This window comes from Myotis yumanensis, unplaced genomic scaffold (assembly GCF_028538775.1).
Source record: "Myotis yumanensis isolate MYYU_CA2020_CCGP unplaced genomic scaffold, mMyoYum1.0.hap1 SCAF_1, whole genome shotgun sequence".
NCBI classification, from domain to species: domain Eukaryota; kingdom Metazoa; phylum Chordata; class Mammalia; order Chiroptera; family Vespertilionidae; genus Myotis; species Myotis yumanensis.
In genome coordinates this window covers 148,311,837-148,335,106 of record NW_027223752.1, presented here as the reverse complement: position 1 = coordinate 148,335,106, position 23,270 = coordinate 148,311,837, and the positions used below count along the sequence as shown (strand labels likewise).

At 38.4% G+C, this 23,270-nt stretch overlaps 1 protein-coding gene across 1 annotated transcript in view; it reads right to left on the bottom strand.

The window, feature by feature from the left end:
- MYO3A (myosin IIIA) overlaps window positions 1-20,311 on the bottom strand; it is a 204,115-nt gene extending 183,804 nt beyond the window's left edge. The window contains exons 1-2 of the mRNA XM_070408411.1: window positions 20,144-20,311; window positions 16,863-16,997 (exon numbers count right to left, since the gene is read on the bottom strand). Coding sequence (XP_070264512.1) covers window positions 16,863-16,997; window positions 20,144-20,311 — 303 coding nt within the window. The remainder of the gene's footprint in view (window positions 1-16,862; window positions 16,998-20,143) is intronic.
- Window positions 20,312-23,270: the final 2,959 nt, after the last annotated feature.

Below are 23,270 nucleotides of genomic sequence, written 5' to 3'. Positions count from 1 at the left end.
GATTCTACTAACCTAAATGGAGGCAGAGGAAGGAGGTGAGAGGAAGTATATTCCTAGCATCCTACTTTCAAACACTGAACACATTTTCTCACAAACCTTTCTCTACTGTGATAATTAGGTTTTACTGGATGCCTGAACACTTGGAATACATTATGAATTAAATAAGTGATAACAAATATGCTTTGTACCAAGCATATTTCAAATCCATTTACAGTATTATCTCTATCACTCACCACTCTCTAAAATAGGCATTATTATCACGTCCATATTAAAGATTGGAAAACGGAGACACAAAATAGTAAAGTAACTTGCAAAAGGTCATGCAGTAGTGACAGACTAGTTTGTGGACTCAGACAGTCTAATTACAGAGTTGAGCTTCACACTTCACCGTGATCCCCCAATAGGTTTTATGGGCTGGTTGGGGCTGGTTGATCTAACCATCACGTATACATTGTTTCTATGAGATTGTTTTAAAATCTAAACATGAACTTACAAATGAACATTTAGATGGAACCCCATTTATAACCAGTGTCTTTCTATATTCAGAGAAATTTTTTTCCAGCTTATACAGTAGGTACAGTCCTAACATTCCAACACCTGCATTTTCTTCTGTATCCAGTCCTCTAACTGGATAGACAGAAAAGGGTTCTGCCCTGGCAGCAGAATACAGTGTTACAGTGCCTCCATTGTGGCCCAGCATAATTAGTTCATAAAATGACTCACAAATTGCCCTAGCGGTTTGGCCCAGTGGATAGAGTGTTGGCTCTCAGACTGCAGGGTCCCGGGTTCGATTCTGCACAAGAGCACGTACCTTGGTCGCAGGCTCAATCCCTGGCCCCTAAGGCAACCAATCAATGTGTCTCTCTCACATTGCTACTTCTCTCCCTCTCTCTGTCTCTCCTGCTCCCTTCCATTCTCTCTTACAAAAAAAAAAAAAAAATAGCAATGGGAAAAATATCCTCATGTGAGGATTAACTAAAAAGGTTCAAAATTGACTGAAAAGGAATTAGAGCCCTTTAAATTGCAAGGAACTTATTTAAAAGAACCAAGTCTCAGGACCAGTTTTAAAATTTCTGAAACTAATTGCAGAGCGACTAAAAGTTTTTCCTGTTTCTCCAAAGTGTGCCTCTCTTTGGATGCACCTCCTGTGCTTGACTATTATGTTAATGCAAGGGTAAACAGCTAGAATGTCCCAGGGGGGAATAAAGAAACCCAAAGAATGTGCAGTAAATAAAATTTTAAAATGCAATCATACAATTTGCACTAAGCAGTTCAGATTTTACTTTCTGGTATCAATTTTTATTTAAAACAGGTCTTTTCCCCCATCTATTATAGGTTAGAATACAGAATTCCATGTATTGTATATATACTATATATAATTTATACTTTACTTTTTAAAAAGTAAGGTATATTGAAGAGTAAGTTGCATTATAATAAAATTCATCCAATTTAGTGCACGATTCTGAATGTTGACAAATGTATTAGTCACATAATCACTACCACAATGGAACAAATCCATCACACAAAAATCTTCCTTTATGTCTCTTTGTAGTCAAGTTCTTTTCCTAGCTCCTGGCAACTACTAGCCTGTTTTCTGTCCCTACAGATTTTGTCATAGAAATTGAATCTTAAGCTGTGTAGCCCATTAAATCTGGCTTCTTTGACCTAGCATAATAAATCTGAGATTCATCTATGTTGTTGCACATTACTTTTTAATTGTTGTTTTAATAATGTTGTTTATGCCCTTTTTTTGATGTTGAGTATTCTATTGGATAAAGGACTATTTGTTTAATCATTCACAATTGAAAGACATTTGAGTTGTTTACAGTTTTGGGAAATTATAACTACTAAACATTCACATATAGGTTTTTGTAAGAATACTAGAGGCCTGAGGCACGAAATTTGTGCAAGAGTAGGCCTTCCTTTTCCCCAGCTGCTGGCACTGGCTTCCCTCTGGCACCCAGGACCCAGTCTTCCCTCCGGCCACCAGCAGGCACCTGGGACCTGGGTTTCCCTCACAGCCCCAGCTTCATCTGGAAGGTCATCCAGAAGGACGTATGGTTTAATTAACATATTACACTTTTATTATTATAGATGGTTTTCATTTATCTTAGGTAAATACCTAAGAGAGGGAATGGCTGGGTCCTATGGGTCATATATTTGACCTTCTAAGCAACTGCCAAACTATTTCCCAGAGTGGCTATCCCATTCTGCATTCCCACAAGCATTATATAAAATTTTTCTCCTATATTTTCTTGAGGAAGTTTTATATGTTTAGATTTTAAATGTAGGTAGTTCTATGATGCATTTTGAGGTAATTTTTGTATATGGTGTGAGGTATGGATTATATATGGATGTCCAATTGTTACAGCACACTTTTCTACTAGTCCAAAGTGTCCAAGAAACAGAAGATACAATTCTGAGTTGAGTTTAAAATCTAGCTGCCAACATCAAAAGAAGGGGAACCTTAAGTGTACAGTATATTATTAAGTGAAAAAGGCAATCTGAAGGCTACATACTGTACAATTCCAGCTATTTGACATTCTAGAATGTTCTTTAATCAAACAAAATTAAAGTATAATTTTCTTAAACCAGAGCTAGAGTTATAATACAGCAGCACTGAAAATAAACTGTACTTAAGCTATAGTCAAAAATTAAAAAATAAATCCTAAATCAAAAAGGATGATATTCTATAAACAGATCATTATAACTAACTTCCAGAGACAGGCTTTATAATTTTTCTAAATGTATTCTGTCTTTACCATGTTAGAAGAGGATATAAGATTTTCATTCAAATTTCTGATAAAGGACTACTTATTTCTGTCTTGTGCTATTTTTCAATTGCGTTTTGTTTAAGAATGCCCAAAGGTCATTTGGTTAGTCTGACAATATTCTATGAAAGGCCAGTAAAGCAGAAACTATTATTTTCTTCTTCTTTTTTTAATAAAGAAAAGGAGGTTTTTTAATTTATTTTATTGATTACAGAGAGGAAGGGAGAGGGAGAAATAGGAACATTAATGATGAGAGAGAATCATTGATTGGCTGTCTCCTGCATGCCCCTTACTGGGGATCAAGTCTACAACCCGGGTATGTGCCCTGACCGGGAATCAAACCATGACCTCTTGGTTCATAGGTCAATGCTCAACCACTGAGCCACGCCAGCTGGGCAGAAACTCTTATTTTCTAACACTCATTTTAGTTTTTACTTTGCTCATTTTATAAAAGTGCTCTCAACACTCACGTTTAAGTACTTTTGTAGAAACTAATCTTTAACAAATGCCCACTAGTAAGAATTTTGTATCTATTATGTTAATGCAAGAGTAAACTGCTTAAAATGCAATCATACACTTGGTAAGTGTATGTGTAATGTTATAAGACACTGCTGTACTGTTTCTAAAGAGTGTTTTACACTGCCTAGGCAATGCGTAAAAGTTCAATTTGCTCTGCAACTTCACAAATATTTGGTATTAATAATCTTTTTTAATTTTAGCCATTTTAGTTTTGATGTACTAGTAGTCTAAGTGTGGTTTTAATTTGAATTTCACTAAAGATATTGAACACATTTTATATATATGTACTTTTGTGAAAAGCCCAAATTTTTTACTCACTTTTTAAAAAATTGGGTAGATACACTTTATTAGGTGAAATTTCTATCTATTCCTAGTGTTTATCACAAATGGATGTTGAATTCTGGCACATTTTTAATGATTTTCTTCTCTTTCTCTTAACACAGTAAATTATGATGCAGTGAATTTTAATGTGCAAACAACTTATTGTAATAAACTTGCATTCCTGGGATTAATACTACTCAGTTATGATGTATTAACATTTTTATATCTTACTGGATGTGATATGTTAACATTCTGTGAAGGATTTTTGCATCTATGTTCATGTGGATAGAATATAGTTCTCTTTTTTTGCAATATCTTTATATTCTTTTGTCAGCATAATGTTGGCCTCATAAATTAGTAAAAAGACTTATCTCTTTACTAAATATTTCATATGATTTTTTTTCCCAGAATGGTTATGTGAGGAACTCTTAGACCCATTCTCTAGTGAAACAACCATAACTGGTAAAAATCATAAAAATAACCATTTAAAATCTTTGGAGCCCTGGCCAGTGTGGCTCAGTTGTTTGGGTATCATCCCGTGCACTGAACAGTGGCTGGTTCAACTCCAGGTCTGGGTTGTGGGCTTGATCTCAGGTAAGGGGAGTGCACGAGTCAGCTGAGAGATGTTTGGCTCTCACATCGATGTTTCTCTCTCTCTCTCTCTCTTTCTTTCTCTCTCTCTCCCTCTCTCATACTCTTTGTCTAAAAGTCAATTTAAAACTTCTTTTATGAAAAATAACATCTTTGGAAATTTTATAAGGGCATATAGCAAGTGAAGAAACATTCAAGAACAGAACTAAATCTCAGTAAGTACAGCAAGAGTCTGAGACACTTGAACCTCCCTACTTTCCTCACCTCTGACCAGCACAATGACAAAAGTTCTACTCTGGTGAAGTGTTTCCAAGAAGATGGGGTCCTCTCAACAAGGTCTATAGAATCTTCCCAAGAGGGGCAGACCACCATCATTTTTCACCCTCTCCCCAACTCTGAGTCACAGATACTAAAATCCAGGTATGTGTGAGAGGCTCTATTCTTCTACCCAGCTTCCATTCATATGATGGAGTTCTAACTCAAGAGTAGGAAGTCAAGCCCTGGAGTATTGCTCAGTGGTTAGAACATCAGCCAGTGCATTGAAGGGTTGTGGGATCGATTCTCAGTCAAGGGCATATACCTGGGTTGCAGGTTTGGTCCCCAGCCCCTTAGGAGGCAACCAATTAACGTTGTCTCTCTCACATAGATGTTTCTTTCTCTTTCTCTCTCAACCCCTCCCTCCCTTCCACTCTCTCTAACAACAACAACAAAATCAGTGGAAAAAATATCCTTGGGTGAGGATTAACAAAATAAATTAAAAAAAGCTGCAAACCAAGAACAGTAGGGGTCCCTATTATCCTCACACCATGCCATCAGACACAATTTGAGAAAACCAGAATCTACCTCTTTGGTCCTCAACCCTGATTATAAAGTAGGATGTCACTTTAAGAGATGGGGGACCACTGCCCAGCTGCTAACTCCAGAACAGTAGCCCAGATATTTTGCCCAGGGAGAGAAGCAGGACATAAAAACAGAGAGCTCCCAAACTCTCCCCAATGGACTTGACTTTATTTGAAAGAGCAGATGAGGTAGTCCAAGCCTAAGGGTACTCTTGAAAATAGTGGCAACCTCAGTAATTACAAGGAGGCTGGTAGATAGCTGCATGAGAGCAAGCAGCTAACCATACACAGTTTAGAAGAGCGATTCAGGAAAAAAGAAGCTGGATCGGACCAGCTTCAAAGACCTCTATGACCAGCCTCAAAAAATACCCATTTAGAGAGGCCTGAATTTAATTAGATCAGACAATGAATCAATTTATACCCCAGACATACATTGTGGAAAGCAATAGAGGAATTAGCTGACAATTAGTGTAACCAATAGCTGGGTGTTATGTCAACAGAGGCAGACAGCCTCATTTAAGGATCAGGGGAAAACACAAAGGAAGCACTGTTCAAGCCATTGTTGCCCCAGGGTGACTGTGAAGGAGCCCAAGGCTTTGACCTCTGAGGAGCAACATCAGAGGCTTCCTACTGTGGGGGACATATTTCACTAAAGCAATCCAGCCAAGTCACTAAACAAATAAAAAAGCAAAGATAACATAAATGCCCCCAGGGGATTAACATCCAGAGTTCCTACAATAATATGTCCAGTTTTAAATGAAAAAGTTATGAAATACGCAAAGAAATAAGAAAATTTGTGCATACAAATGAAGGTGACAGAAACTACCTGTCAGAGGGCCCAGATATTGAACTTAGCAAGTAGGATATATAAAACATTTAAAAAAAACAAAAAACAAAAAACAGCTGAAGGAAACCATCTTTAAGAAGTGAAGAAAGAAAGGTATGATGGCAATGTCTCATCAAATAGAGAATATCAATAAAAAGATACAATGCACACACACACAAAAATAAGTAAAAATAAAAATTCTGGAGTTTAAAAGTAGAATAATGTAAATGAAAATTCACTAGGGTAACTGAACAGTGGATTTGAACTGACAGAAGAAGGAGTCTACAACTTTAAGAGAGATCATCTGAGATTATGAAACATGAAAAGAGAGAGGAAAGAATACCTTCATTATAGGAACAGTCTCAGAGAAAGGTATGCACACAAACATATATGTTATGGGAATCAAGAATTGAAGAGAGACTATAGAGCAGAAAAAAAATCTTGGAAGAAATAACAGCTGACACTTGCCAAATTTAAAGAAAATATTAATCGATACATCCAAGAAGCATAAACACAAAGAGTTTATAGTCAGTCACATAAAATAAAAATGTTGAAAGCCTCAGATAAAAAGAAAATTTTGAAAGTAGCAGGGAAAAAATGAATTCTCATATACAAGGGACCCTAATAAGGCTGACTTCTCATCAAAAGCAGTGGAGGCAGTAGGAAGAAGGATGACATATTCAAGTTGCTAGAGCAAAAACTGTCCACAAGAATCTTATCCAGCAAAACTATCTTTCAAAAATGAAGAGGAAATACATTCGTACATAAACAAAACTGAGAGAATTTTTTGCTACCAGGTCCACCTTATAAGAAATACTAAAGGAAATTCTTCAGGATAAAAGCAAGTGATCACAGACAGTGCGAATATTATAGGACAGTGAAAAGCTAGGAAAATTCCAGGACGAGTGGAACAGGGAAACTAAAACAGGAAAATTAAACAAAGCCAAAAAGCTTTGCAAGCTGCTTGTAGCAGGACTTTATCTTGAGAACAAAGGGTTAAAACCTCTCCTCACAAAGGAACGCAGGAGAGGAGGGAGAAGAGAAAGGGGAGGGGAGAAGGAGGAATCCTAATTCAACTTCTCACTAACCAGACTATTTAGTGCAAATCATCCTGGAGTTGTTAAGGCAGCAGTGAAGAGGGGGAAAGGAAAGTGCAGTCTTATCTCATCCCACTGTATAAACAGAAAAGCCAGCAGTCTGGGGATTTAATTGCCAGGTGCTTCTCACAAATTGTGAAAAAGCCATAACAAAGAAAAGGGGTGACCTTCAGAGTTAATCTATACCAGGATAATTAGCAGAGGAATTAAAAAACAACAACTTATCAACAGGAGGGTATATAATGCCTCGAACCCCCATGTTAGCTCAGCTCTTCATGTTAGCTGAGAGTCCATCTGTGATTCATAAGACAGATGTATAGATTTGCTTGTATTGCTTCTTAAATAAGTATGCATGCTTTTAATTTTTATATGTATATTTTTATTGATTTCAGAGAGGAAGGAAGAGGGAAAGAGAGATAGAAACATCAATGATGAGAGAGAATCATTGATCAGCTGCCTCCTGTACGCCACCCACTGGGGATCGAGCCCGCAACCCAGGCATGTGCCCTTGACCAGAATCGAACCTGGGACCCTTTAGTCCGCAGGCCGATACTCTATCCACTGAGCCAAACCGGCTAGGGCTTTAATTTTTTAATAAATTCATTTTAACACAATCCAATCAGGGTCACTCCTTTAAATTCATTTATACAATGAGACAAGAACTGAGGTGGAGAGAGCCCACTCCCTCTGACTCAGGGATGTCCAATAACACACTTCTGCACCAATTTGCAGTCCCACCAACAGTGCACAAGTGTTCTCTTCTCCACATACTCTCCAGCATATGTTTATTTAGTTTTAAATGATCTTTCTCCACCATTTGACTGTGAGCTCCACGATCACAGAGTTTGTCTTGCTCTCTACTGAATGCCCAAAGTCTACCAAAATGCCTGGGCCAAAGTCACAGATGATATTTATGGAATAAATGACAGGTTGGATAAACTTAAGTTCTGTACACTTATGCGTGCACACAAATGCATACAAAATGACAGAATGGCATCTTTTCACATGGTTTATAAGGTATCTCTTCAAAGTGTGACATTTTTTACTTATCAGTAATTTCAATAAAATATATTAATGTAGTATGCCGGGAGCCGGTCCATCCTTGCTGTTTCAAGGGACCTGGCATATATGGCATACTGTTCTTAATATGTTTGCTCACCTTCTTGGCGCTATGTGTTTTAACCAAGGTCACCTCTCCGAGAAAGGTGGTTTTCCCAGGTAGGGATTTTCCCCTGAAGTTAGGGAGGGGATAAAACTCCTTAACTAAGTGCCAGGCGGGTAGTTAATCACTTTAACTACAAACAATCATGCTTGAGCTACATAATCTTTACTCCCTGGAACGGAGATAAGAAACGCCCTAACCTTTGTAATAGAAATTGACAGGATTAAAATCCGCTGGTATAAATATAGATGTAACAAGACAATAAACATCAGATCCTCATCAGATCCTCGTCAGATCCTCACCAGAACCTAGCCAGAGAACATGGCAAAAGATCCTGGACAGAAAATGGTTACAGAACTTGGCTGCAGAACCTAGAGACAGAACCTAGACACAGAACCTAGAGACAGGACTTGGCTGGAGATCCTAGACAGAACCTAGAGACAGATCTTGGCTGGAGAACCTAGACAGAACATGGCGACCAAACCTGGCTAGAACCTGGCTGGAGAAGCTGGATGGAGAACCTAGCAAGAGAACATGGCACCAGAACTTGGTTGGAGATCCAAACCAGAACTTGGTTGGAGTTCCTAACCAGAACTTCGCTGGAGATCCTGGAGGGAGAACCTCCCTATGCTGATGAACTGAAACCAGTTTCCATGTCATTCATTCTTTGCCGACTCCGTCCACACCTTTGGGGATCCCTGGACCCGTTGGGGTTGGACCCCAACAGTAGTAAATTCTGTACTTCAATAAAATACTGATAAGATATGAATGAGAGCTGTCATCATCACCTAATAGATGGTTCCTAATGTGTGCTTTCATAGTAGGTAAAATTTTCACATTACTTTTCCAATGTGTAAACTAGAAGCAGTACTTTTAATGTATTATCCTATATAATAAAAGGCTAATATGCAAATAGACCAAACAGCAGAACAACCGAACTGAACAACCAGTCACTATGACGTGTGCTGATCACCAGGGGACAGGTGTTGGCTGCGGTGGGATGGTGGAGCAGGTGAGCGGGGGTGCCAGACCAAGGTGGGGCACTGGTCGCTGTCATTGGGGCAAGCCTCTGGTGGTTACTGAAAATTCTTTGCTCCTGCACACCGTGGTCCCGCCTGGCGCTAGCACCTGCTGCTGGTGCCAGCCCCGCTCCTGCTTGCACCCTCTGCTGGCACTGGAGCCACCACTCGCACCTGCTGCCTGCACCTGGTTCTGGTATCAATCACTCCGCACCATCAGCGGGTACGAGCAGTGGCTGCCAGTTGCCCCTGAGGGCTTCTCCACCTCCCCCTGCTCCTGAGGGGTGGAGTGGTGATTGGGGCAGTAGCTGCCATTTGTACCCGCTGACAGCACCCGCCAGTGAGTGCAACTGGGACCAGTGCCATCAGCACGTGGGAGTGGCGGCGGCGGGAGCAGGGCTGCCAACAGACAGGAAACCAAGAGCTGTGGCCTTGCAGCCTACAGTTCCTTTTCAAGGTACACGAATTTGTGCATTGGCCCCTAGTTGAAATATAATTGGTTTATTTAAGTATGCATTTTGATGTATTTTGGGAATTGTATACAATCATGTAACCAGTAAATCAAGATACAAAACAGGCCTTGGCCAGTTGGGCTCAGTGGCTGGAATGTAGGCCTGCAGACTGAAGGGTCTCGGGCTCCATTCTGGTCCAGGGTATGTATCTCGGTTACAGGCTCGTCCCTGGCCCTCGACAGGGCCCATGTGGGAGGCAAACAATAGATGTGTTTCTCTCACATTGATGTTTCTCTCTCTCTGTCTCTCCCCTTCCTTCCGCTCTCTAAATAAATCAATGGAGAAAATGCCCTTGGATGAGGATTAGCAAACAAACAAAAAGGATATGAAACAGTTCCCTTATCCTAAGCTGTTTTGAAATTCTTGGGAAAACACCATTAAACATTGCTAATGCTAGCGATAAGAAATCTATGATAAAATCTAGGATAAATTAATCTATGATTTAAAAAGAACTCAGAAATGTTTCATGTGCATGGCAGGAATATGTTGATTTAACAAATGGCAACACATCTTAACCCTACACCATATTTTTCCTCTGAAGTAATACTATAAACTGGCACTCCTGTTCAAAGAGTGGATGCTTCTGCAAGCACTGAATTACTATTAGGGGAGAAAGATATAGAAGCCATATATATGGGTTTCCAGGGTTACAATTATATTTTTTTCCATCTTGCCCTTTAAACAAAAATAAAATGAAATGACTAGGTAACTTGGCTGTCTGTTCTACTGCAAGTACACTCAATAACAGCATTTTACATGAGAACTTGGAATGGTGGTTCCAGTCCTAAGAACATGAAAAGAGTCATCATGACCTTTATGCTCCTCCACTGCAATTGTGCACAGCCAAAGGCAGAAGGGAGCAATGCTGTGCTATCAGAGCAACTCAGAAGCCCAGCTTCCCACTCCTGCCCTCCACCCCCTGACCCCTCCAACACGTGCAAGTCTGAAGTGGCTTCATGTCTCCTGTGTACATGCTCTCTCCAGGGCAGTAAAGGGTTAATAGCTGAAAAAAACAAACAGAAACCATTCCTTCATTTTACTTTCTATCATCCTGTGTTTCCTTTCCTCATGACAGGATTGCTAGATGCAAGTCTAAAGACAGAATAACTACTAATGCATGTCACATGAAAGTAGTACTTGTCTACAAAAACCACATCGATTACCTGAAATATCTATTTGAGAGGCTTTATAATTATTTACTGAATTTTTGTGCTTTCAAATACCACCTGTAATTTTTAGTCTTTGATGCCTTGAAAGGGATATAATTTCAAAGAGAAAAATTGCTATAATTGGAAAGCAATGAGAGAAAGCAATGTCACTGTTAAGCACGAACAAATCAGGACCAATTCAGATAAATAACAGAATGCACTGTGCAGCACCACTGCAAAAGGAGCAATTATACCTCAGACTGAATTATGGGAGAGGGTCTTTTAACACAAAGATGTCCTAACTGAATTTTGTCTCCATTCTGGCTGAGGGAACACTAGGCAAATAGCCTCTGAGAGAGAAGACTGGATTGCTTAGGGCAGTGGTCGGCAAACTGTGGCTCGGCAAACCGCGGCTCACGAGCCACATGCGGCTCTTTGGCCCCTTGAGGGTGGCTCTTCCATAAAATACTGGCTCTTCCACAAAATACCGACTTCTGCGCATGGGCCACGAAGTTTCAATCGCACTGTGTGTGCGCACCCGCATGTGGTATTTTGTGGAAGAGCCACACTGAAGGGGCCAAAGAGCCGCATGTGGCTTGCCAGCCGAGGTTTGCCCACCACGGGCTTAGGGATTTAAAATGTAGCTGTTCATCCAACCAAGAAGGGGAAAATTAGTTACATCTCAGTTTTTCCATTTGTCATCATCAGTAGCAAATGCTTAATGACTCGATTTTGACTCTATGTTTCAGTCTCCAGGTTCAGTGATAAACATATGCAGAAACCTAACCAACTCCCATGTCCCCCTGGGTCCTTGCCACTGATATTCAACTGGAGACATTAGGAGTTAAAGGAAGTACAAACCCCTAAGAGGCATAGTAGTCCCCCCTTATCGGCAGTCTTTTTTCCCCCCAGGGTTTCAGTTAACCGCGATCAACCACGGTCTAAAAATATTAAATGGAAAAATCCAGAAATAAACAATTTGTAAGTTTTCTATTGCATGCCATTCCAAGTAGTTTCAATGATGAACTCACTTGCTGTCTGCTCCATCTGGCCAGGACATGAATCATCCCTCTACCCAGCATATCTACACTGTACATAGAGTACATAAGATATTTTGAGACAGAGAGGCGAGACCACATTCACATAACTTTTATTACAGTATATTGTTATACTTGTTCTGTTTTATTTTCATCATTGTTATTAATCTCTTACTGTGCCTAATTTATAAATAAACTTTACCATAGGTGTGTATGTATAGGAAAAAACATCCTATATAATAAAAGAATAATATGCAAATTGACCCTAATGAAGGAATGGGAACGACCGGTCGCTATGATGTGCACTGACCACCAGAGGTCAGACACTCAACGCAGGAGCTGCCCTCTGGTGGTCAGTACGCTCCCACAGGGGGACTTGTGCTCAGCCACAAGCTGGGCTGATGACTGCGAGCGCAGCGGTGGTGGTGGGAGCCTCTCCTGCCTCCGTGGCAGCGCTAAGGATGTCGGGGAGCAGACCTAAGCCGGTAGGTGGACATCCCCCAAGGGGTCCTGGACTGCGAGAGGGTGCAAGCCAGGGCTGAGGGACCCCAAAAGTACATATAAGGCTCAGTACTATCTATAGCTTTATGCATCCACTGGGGGGTTGGGTCTGGGAACACATCTATCGCCCATGAATAAGGGGGACTACCCTATCTATATCTTACTAAGCAAGTCAGCCAAGGGATGTGGTAGCAATAGGCAAAAATTAATATAAGTATGGTACTTTAAAATGAGGCATAGATAAAGAAACAATTGGTTCTCTCTTTATGCCTTCATGACTAGGAAAACCTAAAATGTTAAATGACAGTAAAAATCTCCACAGACCTTCCTATAAAAAAACACACAACTAATTAGATCCCACAGCAAAAAATGTTCTACCTCTTCTGTTAGTAGGTCATTTCATTTCAACTGCATAACTGGAATTTCAGAAGGCTAGCAACTAGTATTCCTTTACTAAATCAGGGCAACATTTATAGTCTGAAGATAAATACACAGAAAATTTAGAAGGAAAGAATTCCCAAACAGAGCCTTGTATATTATTCATGCTCAAGAACTTATAGTATACCCTGGCCAGTGTGGCTCAGTTGGTTGAATGCTGTCTCATGCACCAAAAGATCTCCAGTCGATTCCTGGTCAGGGCACACACCCAGGTTGTGGGTGTGATCCCCGGTCGGAGTGCTATGGAGGGCAACTGATCAATGCTTCTCTCTCACATGGATGTTTCTCTCTCTCTCTCTCTCTCTCTCTCTCAAGTCAATAAAACATATTAAAAAGTTATAGTATAACAAAATGAAGAAAATATACAAGAAAGAAAAAATTATATCAAAGTGAAAAATAATTTAAAATCACAACTAAATAATAGAGAAAATAGACTGCCTGGAAAGATCTATATACACATTATTCTTAGGATTTCAATTCTAGCTTGAAATATAAATAAAATGATTTTTCACGGTAAAAAGTCACTGGGCAGCAGTTGGTCTAAGCGGGCATAGCGCTTACCCACACGCCAGACTGATAATGAGGGGTGTGATGGTGGCTCAGCCCCTCCGGGACACATCTTCCTTATGGAGATTCACATTAGAAACCAGGCTTTGTTAGCATGGCTTGGTGGGTAACATCACAGCCTCTTTTGGGCCACTCTTTTGGTATCCTCATTCAAAATGATTCATTTGGGCTTTATTATAATAATAGGTATAATTAGCAGTCATTTTGTAGAATAAAGTATCGATGCCACAAGCCAATTTTCTGAAAGTTCCTCTAAAGCAGCATTTGCACCATTCATGTTTATAAATCAGATAATTATACATCTGGCCACTTATGTGTATATGTAATGTGTAATTGATTTACATATGCAATTCAATTATCTTGTATCAGTTAGCCAACTTCTTGCTTTCTTTACCCTTTTCCCCCCCACATTGTAAGTTCCGATGGATTAGATTCCTGAAATTCCTTTATAATAAATTACCATTTATTCTTTTTTTCTCAGGCTATTTAGGGATATTTCCAATACCACCACCTGATAATAAAATATAAGGACAAATCTCAAAGAAGCTGTTAAGTCTCTATTGATTCATTATATCAGGAAGCTGCATTACTTTACTGGATGTTCCAAAACCATTTTAATCAATCTTTTCTGTCCTCTGAAAAGAACACTTAACTATGATCAGGAGTCTCAACTCTTACCTAATTCCACGTGATAATAATGAATGTCAGTATAGGATTTGATCATCATAAAAGACAATGACTGATCTCATTCAATACTTTTAAAGGCAAAGATTTATACATTATGTCCTTGCCCATTTAGGCCTACATTACAATGCCTAATCATCTGCCAATGATTCTACATGGAAAAAAGTAAAGATGCAATTATTGACTATGTTTTGAAGGATACAAAGACATGAAATTTTATTCAAGACTATACTAAGGATTTGCACAGCATTACATCTCAAATATACAAACACAAACATGAAGTAAGCCCTTTAAAATTCTCCATTAATTTAAGGCAAAATGGTTTAAATTCATAATTTAATACTATTACTTAGGTAATTAAGTTTTGCTTTGTTTTCATGTGTGATTTAACTAAAAACATAAAGCTATTTAAAACTTAATTGAGAAGTACAAAATAATTCTCAAATCCTAATAATTTGCCTATTTCTAAAAACACAGCTGATTATTTACAATTTTTAAACTTCTATATAATAATATAATACACAGTTTCAAATTTTGGAAAGGTTCTTGAAAATATTATTTTACAGTTTTGAAAGCCTCTATGGTTCAATTGAAGGTGGCGGATTAAACATATAAATTTATTTCCTCTCACGCATGAATCTCTGTTAAAATGCTAGTAAAGGAATAAAAAAGTATAAATCACAAGAAAATAGAGAACAGAAAAAGAGAGAGCAGCGGACAAGAGGTTCAATAAAATTTTTCAACGTGGAAATCAGATAACTAGTGGTAACTGATTTAGCAACGCAAAGGAAGCCACAAACTAAAATGCTCGGTGAGCAGATTAACCCAGACAGGACTGAGTCACAGTGAAAGGGGCGGTGGAGTAGGGAGGAAAGATGCAGAACACAAGGAATCCTTTGGAAGTCTCTAATAAAAAGACTTGACCCCTCTTAACCCACATACAAGCTATCCACATGCAGAAGCCTGCCTGGTACTCCTCACACACTCACCAAGCAAGGGACTGGAGGTTTTGTTCCCTACAGAGGCTGAACTGAACTCAAGATGTGATGACATCACTACAGCGGATAATGAGAGCAAGGCGCATACCATTACATGATGTGCAAAACAGAGAAATAAAGTTGGAAAGTGGCTGTGATGAGATCCAGAAAATGATGGATTCTACCCAGGTGAGCAGCAGAGAGATATATCAGAGGTTAGGTGCATGACAGCCCTCCAGAACGGAGCAGGACACCGGTTCCAGAAGTGCAAATAATAACCTTGCTAAAATGCAGAACCTGGATTACTACATAAAAGAGCAGAAATGCTCAGTCATACATTTTCAAGTACATCAATCAACACATGAAAAGCACAGACCTGCTCAGGAGAAGGTGGCACAACTAAGCTGGAAATACATTATTATTGCTTTACATGTTAGGCCTTTTGGTTCTACTTGCTTTTTATTGTGTATTTATTTTGAAAAAGGTAAAAAATAATTAAGTCTATCTGAAATTATATTAAGTGAAAAATAGGATAACTTGATACGTGATATTTTCAATCATTTTAAACATACGAAAAAGGGTAAAGGATCTATGTTAAATGTTAAGAATGGTTGTTAAGAATGGTTCTTACAGTTTCAAGTATTTTCTACAATTATCATCCATTATTTCTATAATCCTTTATAATTCATAATAAAAATATGATGTTGAGTAAGGAAGCAATATAATTTAAAAATGATTATTATGCCACTGTAGGAAAACCAACAGAACATTCTGAAAGAAGAATAATCAAATGGTAATAAAATCATAATGAACACAATAAAGATATGATATTACAGTGGTCAATAAGGGTTTTACTAGCCATGATAACAACCTGAAAAAATTCTTAAATCACTTGAATAACAATATTCAATGAATATTAGTAAAACCACATTCTCCAGGACTGGCAGTTACCTGAGCAGGGCGCCTTCTAGAGCTCGGCATTAGAGAGAACTGTCCAAACTATTCTCAGGACTTAAAAGGCAGAATCTACAGCTTCCCTCTGGCAACGCAGTCAGTATTCTATACCATTTCTACTGTGGTTCCCCCCGCCACACACACCCCCGTCGCCCCATAAATGCAAATACCTGGTTTTGTAATTTATGTCATTAGTATTCAATAAGGAGAGAGAGAAAAAAAAATAAGAACCATAGCAGCTCACCATTTTTGCATAATGAAGCCTCACTTAAAATTAATTTTCTCTTCTATCCTAGCACCTGGCACAGAGCCTCAATCATGTATTAGTTGAATAAAATATGGATGAATAAGTAAATATTATAATGAAGTCCCTTTTAAGCTTGTTCTTCTGCAAGGAAAATAATCCTAGTTTCTTTAGGCTTTTATTGTGGAGATGTTCCTTTAATTTTTAATAATCTTTGTGGCTTTTAATTCCCAATGTGTCTTAAGATGACAGGGCCTGCCCTAGCCAGTTTGACTCAGTGGATAGAGCATTGGCCCATGGATTGAACGGTTCTGGGTTCGATTTAGGGAAAGGGAACAGTTGCAGGCTTGCTCCCCAGCACTGCTCAGGATGCATGTGGGAGGCAACCAAGTGATGTGTCTCTCTCACATCGATGTTTCTCTCTCTCTGTCTCTCCCCTTCCCTTCCACTCTCTCTAAAAATCAATAGAAAAAATCCTTGGGTGAGGATTTTAAAAAAAGTTGACAAGGCCACAACTGGGCACAACATTCCACTAAGAATGTAACCAGTCAGGAACACACTAGAACTGCTTTGTGATATTGATGTTGCATAAACATGACATCATTCCAAACCACACTGCAAATTTCTACCCATAAAATAATGTTGAAACACTTACCTCAAGAACCAACCAAAGCTTATCTCCATTTATTTTATCCTTCTTGAAGTACATCCCATAGAATTTGACCACATTAGGATGATCAGAAAGAGTTTTTAAGATATTATACTCTGCTTCAATCTCTTCATCAATATCCTAGTTTCAAAAAGTCATAGAAAGAGAACTGTGAGGAAAGCATGAATAATATCAAAGAAACTTATTACAGAAACCGAATAGAGAATTTAATTTTGTCAAAGCAAAGTCATAATAGTTTTTATTGTGCTCAGCACTGTGCATTGAAATTTCTCGTTACATTGTTTAAAGGGAGAGTTTGGGATTTTCCTGCTAATCAAATATATCTCCAATTAAGTTAATTGAATTGAATTAAAAAGGGATAAAAAAGGGCTATTTTGGTATGTAGTTACTGTAGAGAGAAGCATATATGGAGAACTACTAAAGATTATTTCCTTTACTTTATAGTGTTAACTGCATTTCAATGGCAAGGCCACTAATTTAAAATAAAAACTTTTAGCTAGTTCATTTTATTTCTTTGAAATACAGGATATTTAGAAGCTATCAAAACCCAGCCATACAATAGATTCCCACCTTTCCAAAAAAGTAAAATACAATAAATTCCTATCTTTCCAAAAAAGTAAAATGCAGTTAAATTATATAAAATGGTGTATAGCCTTTAGTTAGCTAAAGGCCCATTGAGAATAAGAAGAATTGATTGCTATCCTGTCAATAAAAATTCAAGATAGCCACCTAGTCATGTTTCTAGATAAACCACATATACATGAAACAACTCATAGAGGAATAAATAAAAGAAAGCTTTCTAATACTGTTTTTACAGTAATATTTAATGTCCACATTGTTGTAAGACAGATAATGGAATCACAGAGCTGAAAAGAATTTTAGATCATAGGTCTAACATGAGAGGAAGACACTGAAGCTCAGAGAAGTTAGAATCACAGAGCTGGTTGGTGCAAGATACAGGACTAGCCTGCCTGCAAGACCACTGCCTGCTACCTCCCGATCTGCTCATTCCAGCCTTATTTTTGGAGAGAAATTCACTAGTTTGAAATCCATAATAATGAGACCCTTTTAATAAAAAAGCCACTCTGTGAAATGCTTGGATGCATTTAAATTTATTTTATTTAGATTATAATCTCTTGGTTATAAATCTTTTTTATTTGACTTATGACATGATGGATGAAGAGTAAATAATTCTTAGAAAACCACATAGGTACTATGACAAGAATAAAAGCAGCAAAATTTCATACTAGAGCTATGCAATCAATATGTTCCATTAAAGCAATACAACAAAGCATGATTTATTAGGTTAGTAGTATACCAAACATGACTATATTATGAAAGCCATCTGTTCTTCTCCATTAAGAAGTAAGGAATGGGAGGGAGACACTGATTATAGAATTAGACCATGGGATCTGTCTGGAATATTTTCTCTTGTCACCATGAACCCTGATCCCTAATTGCAAAGACTAGAGGAGAGAGGTACAGTCACTTTGTTACAGCTTAACTTGGGTCTCTCTTCCCTTAGTTTAAATGGTAAGAACTTTCCAATAGGGAAATGAGAAGACATTCCACATCAGTTAAGACTAAGCATAATGCTACTCATTATTTTTCCTCATTATCACCTAATTAGAGGCGGGGGGACAACCCACACTCTTTCGTCTTTACTCAAAATAATATGAAACACTGTAGTCAGCATGAGTTTAGTAGAAATAAACTATGCAAAAAAAAAAATCAATCTTAAGATGAACAGTGGCCCAGAGACCTTTTGCAGTGACCTCCAGTTTTGTTAGTGGGAGAGCTGGGAGGAGGACTGGGACTCTGATGTCCCCTACCACAAACCACATCATTTACATCAGGCTACATTCCCATCACATGCGCAAGAGTGATATAAATGGAGAAGCGGCTTTCAATAGAAGTTTGGGGATTATGTGATCACTGAGCTCATTCCTGCTCACCCATGTGCTATGGGAGAGCTACATATCTCCCAGTAGCTGAAAATGCTTCAAAAGAGCCAGCTCACATTCCCAGAAAACAGAATCTTGTCAATCTCCTCAGGCTATTCAGGGCAAAGAAAGACTTAGTAGGTTCCCTTATTCCAGAAAAAGTAAAGGGAGATCCCATTCGGGCATTGCTTGAACAGACAGAACATGAAATTCAGCTATTCACAAGGAACCTCAACCTGATTACAAATGAACACTGTTGAAATTATTTAAGCAAACCTGACAATTAATTTCCCTTCTCTGAATGAAATTTAATTTTTTTCAATCCTCACCTGAGGATATGTGTTTTTATTGATTTTAGAGAGAGAGGAAGGAAAAGAGAGAGAGAGAGAGAGAGAGAGAGAGAGAGAGAGAAGAGAGAGAGGGAGAGAAAGAAAGAAAGAAAGAAAGAAAGAAAGAAAGAAAGAAAGAAAGAAAGAAAGAAAGAAAGAAAGAAAGAAAGAAAGAAGGAAGGAAGGAAGGAAGGAAGGAAGGAAGGAAGGAAGGAAGGAAGGAAGGAAGGAAGGAAGGAAAGGGAGGGAGGGAGCGGGGGAGGGAGGGAGGGAGGAAGGAAGGAAGGAAGGAAGGAAGGAAGGAAGGAAGGAAGGAAGGAAGGAAGAAAGAAAGAAAGAAAGAAAGAAAGAAAGAAAGAAAGAAAGAAAGAAAGAAAGAAAGAAAGAAAGAAAGAGAAAGAAAGAAAGGAGAAAGGAAGAAAGAAAGAAAGACCCGTATCAGAGAGAAACATTGATGATTGGCCTCCTAACATACCTGGACCAGAAATTAAACCTGCAACTTGGGTACGTGCCCCACCAGGAATCAAACCCATGACCTTTCAGTGTACGGGAAGATGCTCCAAGAAACTGAGGCACAGTGGCCAGGACCGAAATTGAATTTAAAAAAATATATATCCTGGCTTGGCATAAGAAAAATTCTTCCTGCAGCCTAAATAAATGCAAGAAGAAAAGGAGATCTGGTCCTGATGACATGTGAGGACTACTTCTAAACCCATGGGTCTATTATTACAACTTTTTGAAATCTAAAATAATATTAAATGAACTATTGAGCTGTTGTGAGCTGTCTTTATTTGTATTATATATTTATTAATTTATCAAATATTTCTTGGGCCTTATCATATATGTTAAGCATACAAACAAGGAAAATCTAACAGTCAGACTTTTTTTCCCCACATTTTCTTCAAATTGAAATAAATAAATCAAGATAAGGTACTTGCAGAATTTTTACAGACAAAAACAAAGTTAATTACATGATAAAAACAATGTGACTTACATGAATCGGATCCAGAATTTTGACTGCTGCTTTTTGGCCATTTTTCTTATTCAACACTTTAAAAACTTTCCCATAAGTTCCTTTGCCAATTGTTTCGGTGATTTCCCATGTATCAGAAGGATCAGGAAAGTTATCAAAGATGATTGTTTTTCCAATTAATGGAAGCATCTCAAAAGTTTAAATCACTGGAGAGAAAAAGTACAGAGTTTCATCTCCATTTGATTGGGATATTAAATAACACACACAAACTCATGGGAAATTATCTAATATTTTCACTGATATGATGGAAAATATACATCAGTAACCAAATGTACTTAGAGTCAAGGAAAATTTTAATTTCAATTCTTTTTTGCAAACAGATTAATATGAATTTAATAATGCTTTGTAAGCAAGGCTTTATTTCTATGTTTAATATAGTCCCATATTAATTACTGTTCATTCTTTTCAGATTAAAATAAGAGGTCTATATTTAAATCATTTTATTTACTATTTTCTACACAGGTATGAAAAATTTTAGCATGCTTAGAGATGATAAAATTCAACTTCTTCATAAAAGCAAATCCTCATTTTAAAGTGTTCTTTTCTTCTATCACTTCTCTATATAAAACCCAATAATGGGTCCTCCCACATTGCTTTTAGGAATAAATTTCTTTAACATAACCTACCAGGTCCTTTAAAATATGGCTCTTGCTTAATTTTCTAGCCTTGGGTATCTACACTTTTCTCATCTATATTATAAAAGGCCAGTGGCCATAACACCGTAACAACCAAACAACTGGTCACCAGGAGGTGCATTGATGGGTCTCGTGGCATGGCGGGTCTTGGTCGTGTGGCACGGCGAGTCGCGCGACACAGCAGGTTTCTGGGTCTCGCACAATTTCACATGCTGTGCCTCTAGTATACCATAATACAGCCACTCAGGATCCTTCAGGTCCTTTCTTTCTGCTTGAGAATCTTAATATACACTATTTCCTCCCACCATTCTTTGTTAAATTCAAACTCCTATTTATCTTTCAGCTCTTAGCTTATATGTCACTTCCTCAAAATGTGACCACTCTCCATCCCATTTGGGTTGCATGACCCACCTCTGTACTCCAACAGCATGCTGCACCTACCTTTATCTGATAACTAGAGGCCCAGTGCATGAAAATTTGTGAACTCAAGGGGTCCCTCAGCCCGGCCTGTGCCCTCTCGCAGTCTGGGACCCCTCGGGGGATGTCCACCTGCTGGCTTAGGCCTGCTCCCTGGGGGATCTGGCCTAAGCTGGCAGTCAGACAGCCCCATGGCAACCCAAGAGCCCTCGGGGGATGTCTACCTATCACAGGGGTTGGGCCTAAACCATTAGTCAGACATCCTTAGTGCTGCCGTGGAGGCAGGAGAGGCTCCAACCACCGCTGCTGCACTGGCCAGCCATGACTGGCTTCTGGCTGAGTGGCGCTCCCCCTGTGGAAGTGCACTGATCACCAGGGGGCAGCTCCTGCGTTAAGCGTCTGCCCCCCTGGTGGTCAGTGTGTATCATAGCAACTGATCATTCCACCATTAGGGTCAATTTGCATATTACCCTTTTATTATATAGGATACTATATGCCCAGCACATGGCACAGGGTTGGAATAATTAGGAGAATGTGGCCAATGAGGTCAAGGTTTTAAAAAGGAGATTTTATGTATAACTTGAGATAAAATCCCAAGTTTCTGACTTCTAAGTAGATATTTTTTACCTTCCACTTTCTCCCTATATTACATTCAACCATTTTCATGGAATTAAAAAAAGAAAGAAATAGAAAGAGCTTTGGCACTTCAGTCCATGAAATTCACTTGTCTGACCACAACTTTCAATCTCATCCACACTACTAATACATTCCTCACTATCAAACATCTTCAGTCTTCATTCCCTCTTTATTTTCTTCTTCCCCAACATAAATTCTACAGCTTGAATGATGGTGACTTTCTTGAAAACACCTTCAACACTTGTTCCTCTCTTTCTTCACCATAATCTGAGAAAAACTCAACTCTTGATAAATACTGTACCTTCTTGTCACCTGTCCCTGTATCTAGAGAAAACCACACAACTAGCTTCACTTTAAATTCAGGATAAAAAAAAAAGCTATAAGTTAGACCCTCAACAAACTGCATTTTCTTGGTCTGCCTTTTCTTTTATTTTTGGAGTGACTATTTTACAGTGATCTCATTAAATTTTTATCTCCTCAAATTGTTCCTTCTTTACTGTCCATCCACTCCCACAAAATTTCCCAATTGATGCCCCCATTAATTGAAAAATGGAACCAATAATATATTCCTTAATTTTCTCATCTCAAAAACTACAAACCAATGTACATCAAACACAGTGAGTTCATTCAGATCATCAGCAACTGCTGTTTGGCCTCAATTAATCTTGTCCTTTGGTTCCTTGTCAGCTCGGACAACTCTTTCTTAGAACAAATCTTTCCTGGCCAACCTATGTAAAGATAGCTTTCCCCATGACAAGAGCATATAGACTTTGCTATTTTTACTGCTGTATCTACAATTCCCAGAACAATGTCTAACACATAGTAGGCAATCAGTGAATACTGGCTAAATGGGAAAAAGTTTATTCATTTGTTAATTCTGCCAGCAGAGATCTTATCTACCTTGTTCACTTCCAAATCTAATAATGCCTAACAGCCTGGCACAAAATAGAAGTTAAATATAGCTGTTGAATAAATGGATCAATATGGTTCTTCAAACAAGTGTTTTTGAAAAAGAGGAGAGAAATTAGGATTATGGAGAGCTGAAAAGAGTTTTTAAATCTAAACAAAAGAGGGTCTTATTCTGATTCATTATCTGTAAGAACACATCATCAAGTAAATGGCTATGAATACCTGCTAAAACTTATATTACCACATAAAAACACACTCATGAATAGTTCTTAGAACACTTAATTTTTATGAAATGTGTGCCTTTAATCTGAATGCAAAAAAAAACCCAAGTAGGAAATAATAAGCATCCACTTGAGTGATTTCACTATCAATGGCAGGATAACTACTTCTTATATCTATCTACTTGAGTCATGCAAATAGCATTTATGCCACCCAACTAATGTAAAAGTTAGACCAAAAGGCTGGCTTAAATCTTGTTAAATGCCTGAAAT